Source organism: Cydia fagiglandana, chromosome 2 (assembly GCF_963556715.1).
Source record: "Cydia fagiglandana chromosome 2, ilCydFagi1.1, whole genome shotgun sequence".
Classification (NCBI taxonomy): Eukaryota; Metazoa; Arthropoda; class Insecta; order Lepidoptera; family Tortricidae; genus Cydia; species Cydia fagiglandana.
In genome coordinates, this window is record NC_085933.1 from 15,883,967 (window position 1) to 15,903,416 (window position 19,450).

Below are 19,450 nucleotides of genomic sequence, written 5' to 3' on the forward strand. Positions count from 1 at the left end.
GATAGGGACAGATGTTTTATACCGGCCCCAAACACTAAAGCACGGAACCAGTAGGCACTTTCAAAATAACAACAATATAGTGAACATAATGGTTTATTGAACAGCGGTTACATGTGGAAGCAACTATATAGTATTACATATGTTGGCCTAATGCAGCATTAACTTTGTGTTGACATGTCCTTTGTCTGCCTTCTCACATCAAGATATATTTTAAACTTACATTAAAAACTTGCATTCTCATACTGCTTTTACAACAAAACTAAATGTCTTAAAATCTAACATGTTGACATTAAATTATAGTCCAATAGTCCCTGCATACCAAATTATATAAAAATAGCTAATTGCACGTTTTGTTGATAGTTAATTTAACTATTACTACTAAATATTTTGAATACAACGTAATCCTCTGGACAAATAATGTAATCAATAAAACTTTATGTAACGTTTAACCACATCAATGAAAAATCGTTTTTATTAATTGTATTAACGCAGTAACACAAACTACAGTCAGTCATTGCAACGAAAACAAGAGTGGAGTGCTTATTCAAAATCCACAGCAGTCGTGCCAAAATGATAAGGCAATTACTGGAAAAATACAGAATGAAAAATACAGACAGATTGTTCCTACATTAACTAACATTTAGTAATTTTGTCCAGAAACAGACACGTAAACTTTAGTATAAATGCAACTTTCATCTTAACACCGAATGAGCGAAATGATGGTATCGACAATAAAAGTTATAATTTGTATTGTTGCTACACTTCATGGCAAAACATATAACTAGGCATAGCAACTAAGTGTCATGATTAATATATAATTAATGTTGCAGATACAAACACAATACTCACTATTTATATGAAATGTTAACCATTTATTGTTAGTATTTTTGTTAAACTAGATACAACACATTATTGTATGAACACTATGAACTATAGAGTAAGATACAATTTTGCATCTAAATAAATTTTATTTACTTGTTATTCTATATTCGGACTGAGTCAGGCAAAACATTTGTCAAATAAAAATAGCCCTTTAAGAAAATGGTAAGAAAATAACAGGCCGTAACTAATATAAATTTATCATTTATTTTGAGACCGAATACAATTAACTTTATTGGGGTGCAGATTAGCTATGAAAACACAGATTCGGTAAATCTTATGAAAAAATAAACTCATATTCTATACATGTAACTTATTTAAAATAGAAAGTAAAATATTTGCTTACTGTACCGATGTTGTACAAAGAATGGTATATGTGTATACCTTGGTTACATCTAATTTGAGATTGACACATGATTCAGGTAAATGTGTCAGAAAGAAAAATTATACTATTTTCATATTACAAGCCTCATACTATTAGATAATGGGTTTTAAATATCGACCGTATTAAGTATGCCTTGAGGCAGGAAAATTAATGGATAAAAACACATGTCAATCATAAAGTAGAGGTAATTTATCTACGTTAAGATATGTAATGTCAATACACGACGATGGGTTCATAAAATATGCAATGCATACATTTCTTTTCATGCTTTGAGTTACGACAACACACATGGTTTTTAACATTGTACAGTCACAAAAGACCTTAAAATCAGGCCTAACCTATTATTCGTATTTTGTTTTATTCTCACACTTAAAATGCAAAATATTGAAGTTTTGTAGTAATTTACTGTTTTGTGTGCCATAATTTTCACAAAGACAAAAAATGCGATAATATAACAATTAACAAGGAACTAATACAAAATGTCAATAATGATTCATAAAGCTAAACCCAAAAGAAGCTTATTAGAATTAGATTGCCGTAATGCCTAATTTTGTCAAAATTTGCCTGTTGAGCGTTGTGTTATACGTATATCAATGTTTTAACCATTCATTCTATTACAATGACTGTTGTTTTCTAATAAAAAATGACATACAATTTTATAATATGACCATGTAATAAATTTCAGTAGGTACTCATACATTTCAAAGATTTGATTCCAAGTCAGTGTTGGGTTTAGTGAAAACAGACGTAAATAATAATTTACATAAAAATATATAATTTTTGCTGGGTGCATACATTACTTCAAGGTATTTTACTATATTTATTGTATTTTATAGCACATCTGACTTTAGTGTAAAAGTGTTACGTATATTTGAAAAATACATATATCTGATGAAAAAAAAAAAGAACCTACGGCATACTATCTTAAAATCAATACCAAGTTCTACATCTAGGTGACATTTAGATAGGTACAACTGATTGAAATAGTTCTTTCTGTCTCTAAATAGTTTTTTTTTAAAGAGTAAAATAAGTTTACATTATACAATTAAACTTCGCACTTAAATGAAAAAATAGTATATAAAGTATTGAAATAAGTATGTGACTAAAGCAGGGTGACGGTAAGTCGGCTGGCGGCCACCATTTTGTTGTTGAACTTCTTGCGGAAGGCGCCGGCCGCCACGGTGTTCTTGAAAGTGATCTTGGCGCTGCGATCTTCCTTGTCCAAAATTAAGCTCTGGAACATTTAACCCAGGATTTCGTAGTGCTTCTTTCTCGTTACTTATTATTATTAACATAAAAATTACTTACATCTGACTAGACATTAGAGGGAAATTAAGAAAAATGTTAGGTAGCTTAAATTAGTACAACAATATACAGTTAGCTAATACTACAATATAACAACAACAGTGTAAAATTAGCTAATTTTAACCAGTTACAATTATAGTAATTGTGAGAACAACATTCGAAATAGCACATAAGTATATTAATTTATTTGAGATCGTCATAGGTATCATTAAATAATGAACATTATTAAATCATATTTAAATCCTTTAACACATTTTTATGGTCGTAGTGCGATCTGTTTGTCTTAAGCACTTAACACTTTTCCTATTTCCAGCATGCAATCTCAACATGAACTTATAACTATAATATCAAAATCGATTGCACTCGATAGTTACAATGATGCTGATGCACTTGTTGAGTGTTATCAGGTTGAAATTGTATAATACAAAATGAATCACAGTAAGGCATGCATTGAATAATTCGGTTAGGTAGGTGACAAGAAAAACTTTAAAAGAAATCGGTTTGTCGATTTGAAAATACACATATAAACTTCTGTCATAGTCTATGTGGAAAGAGAAAAGTCGTAGAATATATTGGATCCCATACATTTCACGACTCTTCTCTTTCCGCACAGACTCTATTAATGTCACAATTGCAAATTGCTGCAAGTAATTAACTTTGTAAAGTTTTCTTTATTATTTTCAAAGAGAAAATCAAAATAAAGATCAGATAATGTAACCTCAGACATGTACATTCTGATTTTAGATCTTTATAGTTAGTAGTTATCTTTACAAATAAAGTAGGTAGTTGATCCAATTTTTAAACTATCTAATTTATCTATTATGGCTTTCTTTATTGGTACTTGATAAGTACCACGTGCCATTAATAAAATTTGGCGATGGACGTAATTTATGTCAATCGCAATTATCGTTTAATGTCCAATAAATAGCATAATTTCGCCTTAGTATAAATACAAAAAAAAAATTACACATCCTCTCCGTAACACTTATTGTTCATATTATTGCATAATACATATGTACCCAAGTCACACTGAAAGTTTTTAGAATGGCCTGATAATGCAATAGAAAGGATTTTAATTTTTGAAAACTCTACAAGTGTGCTTGAATATTATTTGACGTACATTCTTCAGCTTGTTTTTTAAAATATAATTAGAAGACTTTTTCGACGATTGGAAGAAGAAAGTTAGAATAGTCTTCTGAATTTTTTTTATTCTACCGGAGCCTAATTTTCCTGCACTATCAGTAAAATCATGATGATCATTGAGAAGATCATGACCATGATCATGTTAGAAGTTTTGAACAGAGACGTCGCAAGCTAACATTAAGTGTGCGATAAAATTTTAAAACTCTAGGTATGAAGATGGTGTGAGCTAAAAAAATAGATAATTAATTAGAATCACACTACTACAATACCAAATCGTCATACTAAAAGTTCGTTAGTAAGATTGAGCTGGGTGTGCTATTCAGATTGGTTCTATGATAAAAAATGTATACGCGTTGTGTCGGATTGACTAAGAGAACTTAAAAAAGATTAGTTGCAATACATAATATGATACAAAAACTTTCAGTGTTACCCAATACTCAAAGATATTCAAGATCATTTATATCTGTACAATAAAGGGTCCAATATAGCTGAACAGCGTACATTCCTATAGTATTTTTCGCATAGCTTGGGTATGGTGACAACTATCATCTCCATACAATTTATTGTCTTGATGACGACTGTCACCGTAACCAATCTGTTAAAAAAATACTATAACGATATAAGGATATGTGTACACATATGTACATATATCAACATGTTTTAACGACGTTTGTCCCTATGTACATGAACTTGACTATTAAAAATTCCTCATCATTGAGAATTACATTCACAAAGTTCAGAGAATAATTTCAATTCATTCACAACATTAATAAACATGTCACAATAAAATAATATAGTTAATCTTATCTATATGTAGGTATATAATATATAAGTATTTATCATATACAGTATTATACACAAATAAATATCACAGCTCATAATCACAGGATCTAAATCAGTCAATTTGCTCAATAAAAGTAAAGTATAATAAAGTAAAACAAGCAAACCTTAAAATACCACAAGAGGGAAGTAGCTGTTGGTGCTTTAGATAAAAAACAATCCACTTTTTCTACTACTACTCAAAATACGAACAATATTGTAGCTAAAACTATGCCCACGAGAGCTTGTTTGTTGTGTACGTTATTTGGTTGCTTGATTTTTATATAATACTAGAAATTACCAAAGTTTTGTTGAACGGTTTGCTGGACTATATAATATCTATCAAGTATTATCATCCCATGTTTCATAGGGTAAGGGCTCATTTAGACGATGAGAGAAATCGCATGCGAGTTTCATTATATTGCGGGTTTTGATTGGTCGGTCGAATTGGATGTAACCAACAGTCCACAATGTAACTAAAATCGCATGCGAGGTCGCGCGTCGTCTAAATCAGCCTTAACGCTAGTTTGAAATGGGTTAAATAATTTAGAAGTTTTGGCATGTGTTAAAATTGACAAGTGTTCTAGGTATTTATAAGCTCTTCAATCAAGGAATAATAAAGTTATTTTTGTATCTCGTCCATCAATTTTCATTGAACCAAAACTTCATTTTGTTTTTACAAGGCCAATTAAGAAACTATTGAATATAGAAGAATGTATTGGTATGGTGCGTCGAGATTAGAGATGTGCGCCGATGGCAAAATCATCGGCGGCGGCGTCCGATGATTTTTTGACCGGCGGCGGCGGCGTGATCGGCGTGAAATCGGCGTGGCATAATTTTTGATACTGCATGAGAACGTGGCTGTAGAAACTCTACATTAAAGCCTTCTGAGTATTTACTAGGTTATCCAAAACATATTATGTGTGTTTTCTAAATTATTGTCTAAAATTATATCCCATCACGTCACTTGGCATTTGGCAACCATTTCTTACTAACCTGACGGTTACCAACGGTATGTTTAAATATTAACATAGATAGGTACTTTAAAACGCTACATTTTAGGCAGTATAATGACTTCGTAAGCGGAATACAAATAAAACACATAAATAATTATTTATAAGTTAAGTCATAAATCTATATTGACTTTTCCCAGCCGCTGTCACCTCACCTAGAATTTTTACGAAATAATGATGAACTATTTTTAATTTTTAACAAGCAGAAACGTCTGCGATGATGAACTACTTTACCTACATTGTCTGAACTGAAGTTTATCAGAAATGTATGTTAGAATAAAGATGTCATTGTTTTCGAAAATCTCTGCCAGGTTGATTCGCTCAACAGAATGTCTTTGAAGTGTCCCGTGCCGCATGGCACTTGCAGGGGAAAACCCGCGTGTCTTCAGATCTACATACTGCGAGCGACTACCCAAAAATTTGATAGACGAGCCCTCTAACGTAAAATCGCTTGAGAAACTTTTTATTAAGATAATACATTGTATTTCATAAAAGAGTTTTATGGAACATTAAGGTCTACTTTGTTTTCTTTACTGGTAGCTTAGTAATAATCCTTGGTGATTTAAGTTCCTGTAAATGTAATTGCTTAACCTGACTTTTATGATTTTGATTGAAATATATATTGTTAAGTAAAATAAGCCGATAATCACGATAAAATGACTAAGAATTGATCGTGTGTTGGTTGTTTTAAAATTAAATGAAATTATATATTATGTGATAAATAAATCAAACCATATCTATCATATGATTAGTTGATGACCCTTATGCGTGTCACCAGCATCACACGAGAAATCATAAAATACGCAATTATTATCGTAGTGAAAGCTGGCTGGAGATTCTAAGAATTATGTCCTAGGATATGAACCTGCAATTTTCTTGATTTAGTTCACTCATTAAATTGACAGTCAAGAGACTAAAACAAAATGCGTTCTACAAAAAAGCTGTGAGATAAAATATCAAATAATAACCTGTGATCAAGAAACTAGATCTTGTTTAAATTAACGCTAAATCGTTATCACAGCTAACACCGCAACGACAAAAATGATGCTAATTTGGTTCACTGGCAAATAATAAGCGAAAAAGTATAAGGATCTTCAAATTATATCTCTGATACTATCTACTTACTACGCAAAATTCAATAAGATACGTTAGGTATCAAAATTGCCCACGCCGATTATACGCCGGTCAAATTTATCGGCGGCGGCGGCGTGGAAAAATCGTCGGCGGCGGCGGCGCGGCGGCGCGGCGCACATGTCTAGTCGAGATATTATTAATTATTAATTTGAGAATGAATATAGAAAAAGGCCATGTAATAAATACTAAACTTACACATTATCGGAATCCCTTCAGTTGTGAAAAAGCTGTTATTTTATTGGTTGGAGTTGGTAAAATCTCCAAAGAAAACAAGGTGCAAATGACTACACCATGACTAGTATTAAGTACTTATAAGAATATACTCTCTTAAGAGGTTAAAAGGATAGTTAAGTTATATACATAAAGAACACATATCCTATTGCACAACCTGTGCGAAAAACTGTATATAAGCAATTATTTCATATTACGGGTTATTCTACCTACAACACCAACAGCACTTGATATATCGCCAGGAGAGTTCTTAGCGACATTTATGACAGTTGCACACCACACCTAATCAATGTGATAACAAAGTCTACCGTGCCCGTTTCTTAATTTTAAGTTAAGTCACTAATATAATACATGCTGCATATGTAACATATAAGAAAATTGATATCCGACCGACGGCAGGAAGTTGAGAGCGCTTTGGAGAAAATTTTCATTGCTATAATAAATAATTTGATGTTTATTCGAGCTGGGCAAGGTCTTACGTAGAACAGTGCCATTTGCGTAGAGCTCTGCGTTATCAACCTCATTTCAAACTTTTTATTCTTACTGGAACTACTGTTTTCAAAACCGTTATTATATGTTTTTACATACTGGATTTTAAATAAAAATTTAAAATTGAGGCCATCATTGAAAATTGTCAAGTTTTTACATTATGCGCCCCCAAATGGCAAAAACGACTCCCGATACAATGGAATTTATTTATACTGGATTTTGCATGTATAAGTTCCACAAAATTCCAAATTTGTACAAGATATTAAAGATTCTCAAGTAATTTTGTTATTACCCCTATTGGGGTGTAAATAAAGATCTTGCAGAGCCAATAAATTATTTGGTGAGAGTCATAATAATTTTGCGTCTAATCTTTTAGTCCGCAACATACTTGCCATAATACTTAAAACAAAAACGCATCTCCACTATAAGAACTACGGTTCGAAATCGAATGACTAGAAAGGAATGTCAAATGGTTAGAGGGCTAAACCAATACAGAACTCAACTGCCATAACTGCCACAAGTGTACACCAAGTCGATATCTGTATATAAGTATTACCTGTACGTCACTCCCCGCTAACGTTTTCAACCTGGTGTCCGTGATCCCGTGCGGCAGGTTGGTGACGCTGGCCACGAGGCCGCTGTCCTCGTCGAGCAGCCGCTCGTCGTCGGAGCCGCTCTCGTACTCGATCTCGGGCTCCTCGCGCTTGACCACGATGCGCGGCTTGTCCGTGCCGATGGCGGTGCGCACGGCGCGGCTGAAGATGCCCGGGTTGGGCTTGCTCGGGTCGTTCACCTCGATGCGAGAGAACACGGATTTCTCTTTAGTCTGTGTGACTTTGCGCTGTAGGACGACGCGACGAGTGAAAGCCTTGGATTTGTCCTCCTCTTTATCTTTTTCAAGCTGTGAAATTTATAGTTAAGTTTACATATAGCAAGCTCTGTAGAAGATGTTTTATTATTATAGACAAAAAATTGAAGTATTGGAAATACTTGGTGATGCAAATCTTGTTAGTAGAAAAAGGCGGTAAATTTGAAAAATGTAGGCGCGAAGGGATATCGTTTCATAGAAAATTTGAATTTCGCGCCTTTTTCTACTGACAAGATTTGCTTGACCATCTATAGTAACTTACCTCTTTGTTTTCAAATATTATTCTTTGTCGAGATTTGTTTGTAATCTGTTCCGTCGTTTGTTTTGGCTGAAAAATAAAACACAGTTGATAATATTAACCGCATTTGGTTCATCATCTTTTATATTTGATTGTTCGTTCATTTATTATTTTTATGCGAGATTTACCTTAACAGCTTTTTTCTGAGGAGTCTCAGTATCGGTTTTGGTAGAGCTTGTCACAGTCGGTTTCTTAGCTGGAGGAGATTTTTCTGTAAAATTTTAATTTTGGTTAGATTAATGCATATTAACACGTTCGGCGGCGGTACTTACAATGATAGCCGTACTGATAAACCTTAAAGTTTAAAATCAATTGGCAAGTACAGGTATAACCGCTATCGCTGCTGATCGTGTTAAGGTTTTAGGTATGTATATTATATTTTTAAAGGATAATTCTGGAAATATTCGGCCTTACGGGTTGTAGGAAGCATAAATAATAAATATCTCGGATACAAGAATTGCTCATTTAAAGGTACATATAAGATAAATGAATACATATTAATCTCATTTAGTCATTATTATCATTAATAAAGGCTGTGCTTTAACTTTCTTTAACTTTTATTCGCAATTAAATTGTGTTAAAGGTCGGAGTGTCAAAGTAATAAATTTATCTGGTGGTGGGTTACCTCTCCTCTTCTTGGGCTTTTCATCGTCGAAGACAATCTTCTGGCGGGGCGGCCGCGGCGGCAGCTTGGAGCGCAGGTCCACCGCCGGCTTGGGGGGCGCCACCTCCGGTCTGAATCACAATAGTACATTATTGTCGAGGCTCGGAAGTAGCTACTTGCAGGCTGAGGATTCGTTTTAAACGGACGACCTTGGGAGTCCGTTTAATTGAATCCGAAGCCAGCAAGTAGCCTTCCAGCCGAGTCATATATAGTGCTTTTCTCAAAAATGGTGCAAGAAATATAAATATCATAGAAATATTTTACAAAAGCAACATTCTTACGTATATATTTTCACAGAACAAAGCCCTTGCCGCCTTTTTATTTTTTATAATAAAAAAATAGAAGTGTATTTTTCTGCCGAAAATACGCCAACCTATTTGAGACAGCTAAATAGTCGCGGTACTAATCATCTGTTTGGCTGTTTAATGGGCCTGTGCCTTCATTTGATATGGCCATTACAACTTTTAAAAAGTTTGGAACTCGACAAATAATGGAATTTGTATGCAACATTGCAGTCCTAAAATCGAGACTGCAATGTTTTTAACTTTTTAATTTTTGACTGACCATAAACTCCGCGCTTCGCGACCTATTTTTTAGATGGCAAAGTCGACTTTGCCGTTCATTTTTGAGAAATAATACATTACTACAGTATATATAGGCAATGCATGTAGAGTCAAATTAGCATTTAGTAAAATAAAGTTATCCAAAAAACAGTTTTAAAACGATGGCACGCAGGACTGCGCCGCAAAAACAAACTGTTTTAATGTATATCCAATAGGCTTATGGTGGACAAAGTTATCTACGTGATAGTCATTGAAACCTAGTAGTAATTGTGCAGTTTTCAATCAAAACTGTAATTATTATCGATTTTAACAAATTCAATTAGAAATCATACTTATCGACAAACGACAATGTGGTAACTTTTATCACAGAATAAATAATAGTACTATCGTACAGAAAGGAAACTTCCTACAAAACCGAAGTTTGACAGCGGTTCAGGGTCGAATCTTGCTATCCCTTTTCTAATAATATATAATATGGCACTATCCCTTTCGGCTATTTAGGGTTGTCGAAATTCAAGTGATTATCTTATCTGTGGTCATGCACGCAAAAGGAAGTCAAGTGGTGCCAACCCTAATAATTGCTCGGAGCAATGCTGAGCCGAGCGGAGCCGAGTTTGGCCGATCTCAGGAGTTTCGCACCCCTGCTTTTATGACTGAAACACAATTGACAATCTTGTAGGTGTTATGGTGTCGGTGCCGGTACTCACTTGTTAGTTTTCTCCTTGAAGCGGCCGCTGTCCTCGTCGTCGCTGAGCATGTCGTCGATGTCGCCGAGCAGGAAGGCTAGGTCATCGTCCTCGCTGCAGCGCCTCTCCTTGCTCTTGTCGGGCAAGGGTTATAAAGTCATACATAATACGGTGCCGGAACTCACTTGTTAGTTTTCTCCTTGAAGCGGCCGCTGTCCTCGTCGTCGCTGAGCATGTCGTCGATGTCGCCGAGCAGGAAGGCTAGGTCATCGTCCTCGCTGCAGCGCCTCTCCTTGCTCTTGTCGGGCAAGGGTTATAAAGTCATACATAATACGGTGCCGGAACTCACTTGTTAGTTTTCTCCTTGAAGCGGCCGCTGTCCTCGTCGTCGCTGAGCATGTCGTCGATGTCGCCGAGCAGGAAGGCCAGGTCATCGTCCTCGCTGCAGCGCCTCTCCTTGCTCTTGTCGGGCAAGGGCGGTGTCAGAGCGCGCTCGGGCGACGCGCGTGGCGGTGTCAGGTTTTCTGCAATTAACATTCGCCAAATTGGAGACCACGGACTAGCAAGCGCAGCGTAGGACGTCTACCCACAAGATGGACAGACGACCTTGTTAAGGTCGCTGAAAGATGCTGGATGCGGGTCGCTTCCAACCGGCACGGATGGAGGTCCAAGGGGGATGCCTATGTTCAGCAGTGGACGTCTTATGGCTGAGATGATGATGAATTATAAATTGCCACTTTTGAAACTGAAGACACTTTTTTCTTTGTTTCGTTCAATAGTACATGTGATTCTGAGTCGAAAAATTAACTTAAAAATTTATGGTTTTTGGAAAAAAGTAAATTGTACATCTGTGCACTGTTTATCAAAAGCTTGTAACTTGGACTACAAGTGGTTTGACTACAAGTGGTGCTTCCACTTGTATTACAAGTTACAAGCTTTTGATAAACAGGGCACTGCTCTGAAAACCCCCATAGGGCTAGTTCAAAGATGCAGTAGGTTTTTTACGATCGTATTGTTGTGATAACTTACTAAACAACTTGACTATCCCTATATCTAACTATGTCTGTACATGCATCTGGGTATTGAATCACTTACCGCAAGTAGAATTGACTTCTGCCGCCTCCTCCTTCACTGGTGACCGCTCTCTCTTCACAACCTCAGGTTTTGCCTTCCTTTCCGGAGAAGACCGTGTCGTATCAGGTTTGTCCAGCTCTGGGCTAGTTGTTGAAGGTTTGTCTGGAGAAGCGGCGGGTTTACTTTCTGGCTTCGGCTCAGGCTTGGGCTCTTTGGCTTCGTTGCGTTCGCGCTCTCTGAAAAATGGCCATTAGTATAGAAGATGTCATTAAACTTTCACGAATATAATAATAATTGGAATTTACATGGAAAGGAAGCAACGATACAAAATTCTAACTGATTTTCCGTGAGAAACCATTCGATCGTAAGGTTGCTTGCGTCACGGTTGCTTTAGAGTACGCCATGTAAAGATGCAGCGTTTGCCGCGAGAGACGCCATGATTTATCTAGGTTAACTATATATGGTCTTCCTTTCTGGTAGAGTTCGCTAGATGCTGACTTATTGATTATCCTTCTGGCCCTTCCGGATACGATTAGCTAATTTGCTCAAGCGGCACATAAATGAGAAAAACAAATGTATGACGCTTGCAGCGTCAAGGGAAATTGTTTGAAATGTTTTAGAAATGGGATCTCCGGGTTAAGGACATAAGTGTACGTACTTCTCCTGCAGTTGCTTGTGCAGCTGCACGGCGTTCTTCCTGCGGCGCACCTCCTTGGCGCGCAGCACGCGCTCGCGCAGGCTCTCCTGCTCGCGCACGCGCCGCCGGTACTCGCTCTCCTGAATAATAATGGCGTTAGGTTAGGTTGGCGTTGGGTTAGTAATGCGTTTATGGGGTCATCCATAAATTACGTGACACGAATATCATGGTTTATTGAACCCTTTGGCTATATTGGTTTCATCGAAATTAGGAATTAATTATTTTAATAAATGCAATATTAGAAATTTTATGACACGAAACGGATTACGAATAAAAATGTACGGTAAATACAAAAAAAACAAAAAAGAAACTGGTGAAGTTAAAGTGACGTCACAAAGTAAGTGTAGTGCAAAGTTAAGGCTAAGCATATTCTGCGACGCAGGCGACGCAGTTCACGCAGCGCAGCGCAGAACAGATTTTGTTAAGTATAGAACGTCCTTTGGCTACACAAGCTGCATCGCAAGGACGTTCCATACTTTACAAAATCTGCTCTGCGCTGCGCTGCGTCTCTGCATGCGTCTCGCCTGATGCGTGTGTACCTCGTCGGGCGGGCGGCGCGGCTCGGCGCGGTCGGCGCGGCGGCGCTCGGGGCTGTGGCGCGGCGGCGACGGCGGCGGCGAGCGGCGCGGCGGCGTCGGCGACCGCATGCTGCAACACACGCCTACTTTACACGCTAACCGCTAAGTTTTATGAATAAGGGTATTCTTTGATGAATAAAGCCCGATTTAGACGATGTGAGTTTCATACCATTGCGGGTTTTGATCGGTCGGTTGAATTGGACGTAACCAACAGTCCGCAATGTAACTAAAATCGCATGCAAGTTAGCGCGCCGCCTAAATTGGCCCTAAGGGTTTTGTGTTTGTGCTATACATTACATTTGCTTAGGTATTTAATGAAGTTTTATACCGCGATGGTCATTTCATTTTAACACATTCAGTGCCGAAAACCCAACTATTTTATGATTTCGGTCCCGGGCCGAACGACTCGATAATCGGGATCGTGGTACTACTGCTTTATATGACGAAATTGTTGTGCCTGGCGCGGACGTCTTGTTTGGCTGGATGGCAATGAATGTGTTAAAAACCAGACCCCTGAAGAAACTAATTAGGGATCCCTCTAGTATAATATGGCGGTGGTACCGTACCGGCGGCGCAGGCCCTGCCGGTTGGCGTTGATGAACTCCTCCTGCCGCCGCAGCAGGTCGTCCTCGCCGCGCCACGAGCTCGCCTCCGGGGCCAGCTCGTTCTCGATCTCTATTGTCGTGTTCTCTATGTATCTGCAAGATTACACTAAGATGTAACAATCAACAAGGTTTAGTCTCCCTTCACTTTTGAGTTCGAAAATCATATATCAGATATATGTTATAGGCTTTTCAAAATTAGACTGCCGGTCAGCCCAGCTCACCTAACAAATGGCAGAAATGCTCTGGCTTGAAGGGGTGATGAATCTAATAAAAGGACTACACCTCATTGAAGAGACGATTGTTATTTGAGCAGCCTCAGGAGTAATACCTTAACAGTCTATGTCTGTCTAATAAAAGTGCCATTTCTGTACCATAGTGCTACTAATATTACCAAAATAGCTAGTCCCGATAGATTGAAAAGTGTGCTGTATAAAATTTATAATAAACGATACATATTAGTGTTTTACAACGAAGTTTCTTTTGTACACCAAAGACCTTAGCTCTCCTATTACGAATTACTACGAATAGCGTTCTTAACGAAGACTGCTAATCAGTTGTTACCATGTTGTTACCTTTGAGGAGATCGCCTTGGGAACTTCCTACTGGCGGCCCGCGCCAGTGCGTTTCTCTGTTCCGCGATGAACCGCTCTGCAGCGTCGTCGATATCCTTGATGGGACCTGGGTAACAAATACACGCTAGTAATCTAACTAAACAACCGAAGATAATTGATCAAAAGTGGACTATGACTAATTGACTAAGTCATCAAAAGCATACATTCAAATAAAACATCCTTCACTGTAAAAACAAATAATTTTCGACAATATTATCCCAGAAATATATAAATTTAGTTTATAATTATTGCTGTGTGTACTATAAATTATCTACTATTAAGAAAGTTTGCATTCGGAAGTTAAGAAGGGAGAAGATGAATAATTTGACTTGGTAGTACAGGACCTTGTTTTACAGAGAACACACCATGCATTGTACAAAAATAACAGCGATAGGACACGTGATAATGAATATAATGTTACTACCATGTACATTAGTGTTTTTTTATGGGGAAGGCTACTGTAAATTAGATTGTCTATGGCATTGTCGTTGAATTACATAAAAAGGAACTTTGGAGCACCCTCTACAATCAGCTTTTAACGGCCTTCCCCATATTAATAATATATGTATGCATCGGTGTCGTATACATAAATTAAACAAGCGATACTAGAATGCATATCCAACTTTATACAAGTACACAGCATGCACTATTCAACTAGTTACCGAATTTGTTTTCCAGCGTAGGGCTCAAGGGTGGCGACTTTTGAATGCGCGTGGGAATGTACGTGGGCAGCGCCAACCCTGCCCGCATCGTGGCTGGTTACAACAAACACCGCATGAGCAACTCGCAATAATGTCTCAATATGGCGGCTTTATTTACGTTTCATACATGATGGGATGACCAAGTTTAAACCAGGACCTCATTAGTGATGTTGATGTTAAATTCCAAAATAGAGTCAAAGAGAAAACAGTAAAAACCTTACCTTCAACGGGCGGTTGGAAATTTCCTTTAAAATGCGGGTTGATAAGAACTTTCTTCCCAGCCAATGCTCCAGGCAAGGTCGGCGGCAGTTGGACTGGTAACATCCTCACTTCGGGCTCTCTTCCTGGCGGTTTGGGTCCGAATTCATCAAGCTTCGGTACGTTAGCGGGCAGTGGCAAGCCTGGCAGTGGTTGCCTAATCGTTATCTGAGGCATGTGTTGGCTGTTAGGAACGACTTCTCTGACTGGGGGCCCAAATGGTCTCGGACTGAATTGAGGTCTCTGGAAGAATCTAGGCTCAAAGTTAGGTCTCATTGGACCGAAGTTTGGACGCGGCTCTTCCATGTTTGGTCTAAATGGGAATCTTTGGAAGTTCTGGAATGGAGGCCGATTTTCCATGGGCCTAAAAGGTTCTTGAATTATTGGTCTTTCTGGGGAGATTTCTGGTCCCATAGGTGGCATGGGTTCTGGTCGCATTTCCGGTCTAGGTTGAGGCCTATTATCGGGCCGAATATCTGGCCGGATTTGCTCATGTCGCACAGGTGGTCGGATTTGGTCAGGTCGAATATCTGGCCGTATTTGTTCTGGCCTTGGTTCCGGTCTGATTTGCGGGGGAGTTGGTCGCACTTGGGGCGAAGGGAATGAGGGACGTTGTTGAAGGAAATTGCCCTGAAACAATAAACAATGTTTTCAATATTATTATCAAATTATCATAAATTAATAAGTCTACAATACAAATTATTTATTCGTTTTTTACATATACTAATTCAGCAAGCTATAATTCATAATGCAACTCCATGAATATAGGATAGTGAAGTATATAAGAGCTAATTGTGAATCTTAAAGGCTCGAGGTTGCGGTGCTCTTAAGAAATCTATAACTTGCAACAAGGTCACAAAACGTACTAAATTTAGTTTGGAGCAACCAATATGAAACCTATAGCTGCTCTTATTTAGCAGTGGAACTTAATCTTGCTGAAATGAAATGAAAATTCTTTATTTGCATAAAATATGGTATAACAAGGTGTTATAGGAAATATATTCCCGTACAGAAACATATTTTGCTGGTTAAGAATGCAAATATTATCTTGAAGCTATTCATCTAATAGGTAGGTACATTGTTAACTTAAAACTAATATTTCTATTTAATACTAGGTATTACATATCGAACAACTCATTTACAGAATAAAACACCTGTTTTTTGAGCCAACGATACAGCTGTGCTTTAAACGGGTTTAGAGGCAGGGGTTTGATGTTTTCCGGAAGGGCATTAAATATTTTCATACATAAATAATAACTATTTTTCATAAAAAGGGAACTATTCGGAATAAAATCGAATACAAGTTTATTGGGATATCTCGTGTTTCTTTTGTATACTATTTCTATTGTATAAGGTATGTGTGCCAACCAACCAGCAACGAAGAAGAGGTTATCAGAAGATCAACTATAACCTGGAAGAAGTACTGGTCTCTGAAAGAAGTTATGAAGGGAGACTACAGCATGACATTAAAAAAGGTGGTGAGTGACACCTGTCTCCTGCCATGTCTAGTCTATGGTTCACAAACATGGGTATACACCAACAAAGTGAAGGAAAAAATAAGAACTACGCAGAGAGCTATGGAGAGAAGTATGATGGGGCTGCGGAAAATATACAAAATACGACACACAAGAATCAGAGAAAAAACCAAGGTAACCGACGCTCTTACCCATGCTCTCAAGCTTAAGTGGAACTGGGCTGGCCATGTAGCTCGCATGACAGACAAAAGGTGGACCATACAAACCACAAAATGGAAGGGACCACACGGAAAACGTCCCCCCGGCAGGCCAAAGAAACGCTGGTCCGAAGACATTACCCAAATAGCCGGAAAACACTGGATGGAGACAGGAGAAGACAGAGAAAGTTGGAAAAAACTGGAGGAGGCCTTCACCCAGAGAGGGATCCATATAAACAAATAAAAAATAAATAATAAATAAATAAATTAAAAAAAATAAATAATAATAATTAAAAAAAAAAATAGTTCTAAAAATACAAAGCCATACTAAAAAAGAATATGGAATATATAAGGCTATAATAATAATAATAATAAGGTATGTGTGGCGGTGAGACTCACCCGGTGCACGTTGTGGCGGCGGTAGGCGTTGTTGTAGGGCTGCTGGAAGCGCGCCTGGAACTGCGCGCTGCGCCACGACGTGCGCCCGCGCCCGCCGCTGTACCCGCCGCGAGGGACGAACACTTTGTCTGCAAGTAACCACATAGTTGTAATAGGGTATTTTCCTACTAGTCAAATCAGTAACATTTTTAGAACTGTCAAAACGATTTGCTAATATGGAATTTATATGAAACATTACATTGTGACGTCACGGTCAACTCACCTACTTTTTATACTTCTATCCGATTTATTAAATAGAACTTGTGTTTAAAAATAACTCCTACTTGTGGTTTTCTAATAATTATCTGGTGCTTTATTTCATGCATCATGGTATAAAATAGTTTATTTTAAATACAGTATAATACCCTATAACAATAGCAAAATATCACGCCCATCAATTTTTTTTTTTTACAGGAGCACATGATGTGAACAAGGAGGAATCTCAAGGTCATGCTCTGAAGATTACAAATTAATTATATTTTTAGTTACTCACCTAGAGAATCAGGAATATCACGAAGTTGCGGAGTTCGCTGGGCACCGGGAGGCCGCTCAGAGAGGAACCGTTCACGGTTGTCGCCATCTTAAGAAATCAAAATAAAAATTAAGGGTGAAGAAGACTGAAGGCAAAACAATATTGCCTGCCCGTTTTACAAATAATAAATAAATAATGTACCTAAATTGTATGTACCACACAAAAGGTGGTGGTTTTTGGTTGAAATGTTTTTTCGGTAATGGGGGTTGTGTACATACAGCTATAGGATTTCATTCTTAATGAACTTGTGATACTTTTATTTTAGTTAGTGCGTAACAATAGTGTTACGTTTCTATAATGACTTAATGTCCATAGTATTAAAATGAGCCTTGATATAAAAGCCATAAAACTTACTTGGCACAGTAACACTTAGTTCTGATGGCACTATTTGTGGAGATTCAATAGGTGCGGCAGGCTGTAAACATAGAAAACAATAATGTTGTCAACCAGTGCAAAACATACTGCATTTGCTTTTGCAACTCTGTTCACAAACTTTATAATACAGTGTTGAGATTGGTACAAAGTCAATTAAACTACATAAAACTTACAATGATGCAAACATACACATTTGGCAACTGAAAGGGACATGAAATGATAAAATGGCTTACAATTGCAGGTGGTACCACAGCAAGCTCTGGTTCATACACAGGAGGCTCGTAAGGGGCATAAGTGGAGCGGTCCTGGATGGGTCTGTCCGGAATATTGGGCACCTCTACAGTTATGTTGGGAACCACACATTCTTCTGCAGGAGGTTGATATGGTTGCTGTGGATAGGAGCGATTAAACAATGAATACACCACTTTCCTGAATACAAAGGTACAGGTAGCAGCATAAGTTGCTAAGCGAGCAAGGAAAATATATTTTTTTTAATTTTGGTGTTACTTCGGAATAGTGTCAATGTGATACCAGAAATGAATTCAGCACCCCCGATTTATACGAAAATGATACCAAACACGGCCTAGCGGCTTCACTAATGTAGATATCAAGATAAAATTAAAATCCCTAAATAAACTTTCAAGAGCGGGTATCTCAAAAACTATTCAAGATATCGAAAAACTTGACTGGATAAAACTTGTAACAAATTTTATCAGCTTTCGGTTTGTCTTAGTAGTCATGTTTCTAAGACGCAAAGTTTCCAAGATATCAATGAAAAACCGAAAAATTCGACCTTCTTTCCCCCCCAGCACCGGGGCTACAGCCGGGACTTTTGACCTCCTAACTAGTCCAAAATAAGTTACGGAGTCAAAATTGTGTTGCTTCCATTTCCCTCTATACCTTCTTATTGCTTGGCCTACATCAAATGATTTATCAATGACATTTCGTTTAAGTTGTGAAATTCATAACCACCAGATTTTAGGATCTTTGTAAAACCCTTACTTGACTATATGGCATGCCATGTCCTGAGAATTCTGAAGAGCTAATATCACTTCCATCATTGTAGTTTGGATCAATCGACGTTGGAACATTCTGGGGACCGCTTTCGTAGTCATCAGCTAAGAGTTGATCCTCCTCTTCATTGCCAAGGTTATAATCTGCAAGGCTATGGTCCCCTAAATCGTCTGCCAACAAGTCTTCACTGGAAACAAATAACATCTTTAAATACCAAGCACGCGTGATCTGATCACTATTGGTGTTAGTAGAAAATCATATTCAAGTGGACAATTTGTGATGTAGAAACACTTTGCTGATGAAAAGAGAATCTTAGTAAATTGTTTTCACTTATATATCCTTATAAAACAATGGTATTATGAAAAATAAGTAAATTACTAACTTATCCGACATGTTGACACAATATTTTTTATTAAGA

General features: G+C 37.5%; 1 protein-coding gene across 1 annotated transcript; it reads right to left on the reverse strand.

Moving 5' to 3' along the window:
- Positions 1-80: 80 nt before the first annotated feature.
- LOC134677104 (serine/arginine repetitive matrix protein 1-like) lies at positions 81-19,437 on the reverse strand. Its single transcript, XM_063535563.1, has 19 exons — positions 19,415-19,437; positions 19,021-19,219; positions 18,252-18,407; positions 17,998-18,058; positions 17,605-17,691; positions 17,073-17,200; positions 14,965-15,631; positions 14,705-14,797; positions 14,004-14,109; positions 13,393-13,524; positions 12,788-12,896; positions 12,210-12,328; positions 11,573-11,787; positions 10,827-11,001; positions 9,190-9,299; positions 8,693-8,775; positions 8,529-8,594; positions 7,955-8,299; positions 81-2,498 (listed from the first exon to the last, which is right to left on the reverse strand). Exons 1-19 carry the CDS (start codon positions 19,423-19,425, stop codon positions 2,367-2,369), a joined length of 2,994 nt encoding a protein of 997 aa, XP_063391633.1. The 5' UTR covers positions 19,426-19,437; the 3' UTR covers positions 81-2,366.
- Between the last annotated feature and the right edge of the window lie 13 nt (positions 19,438-19,450).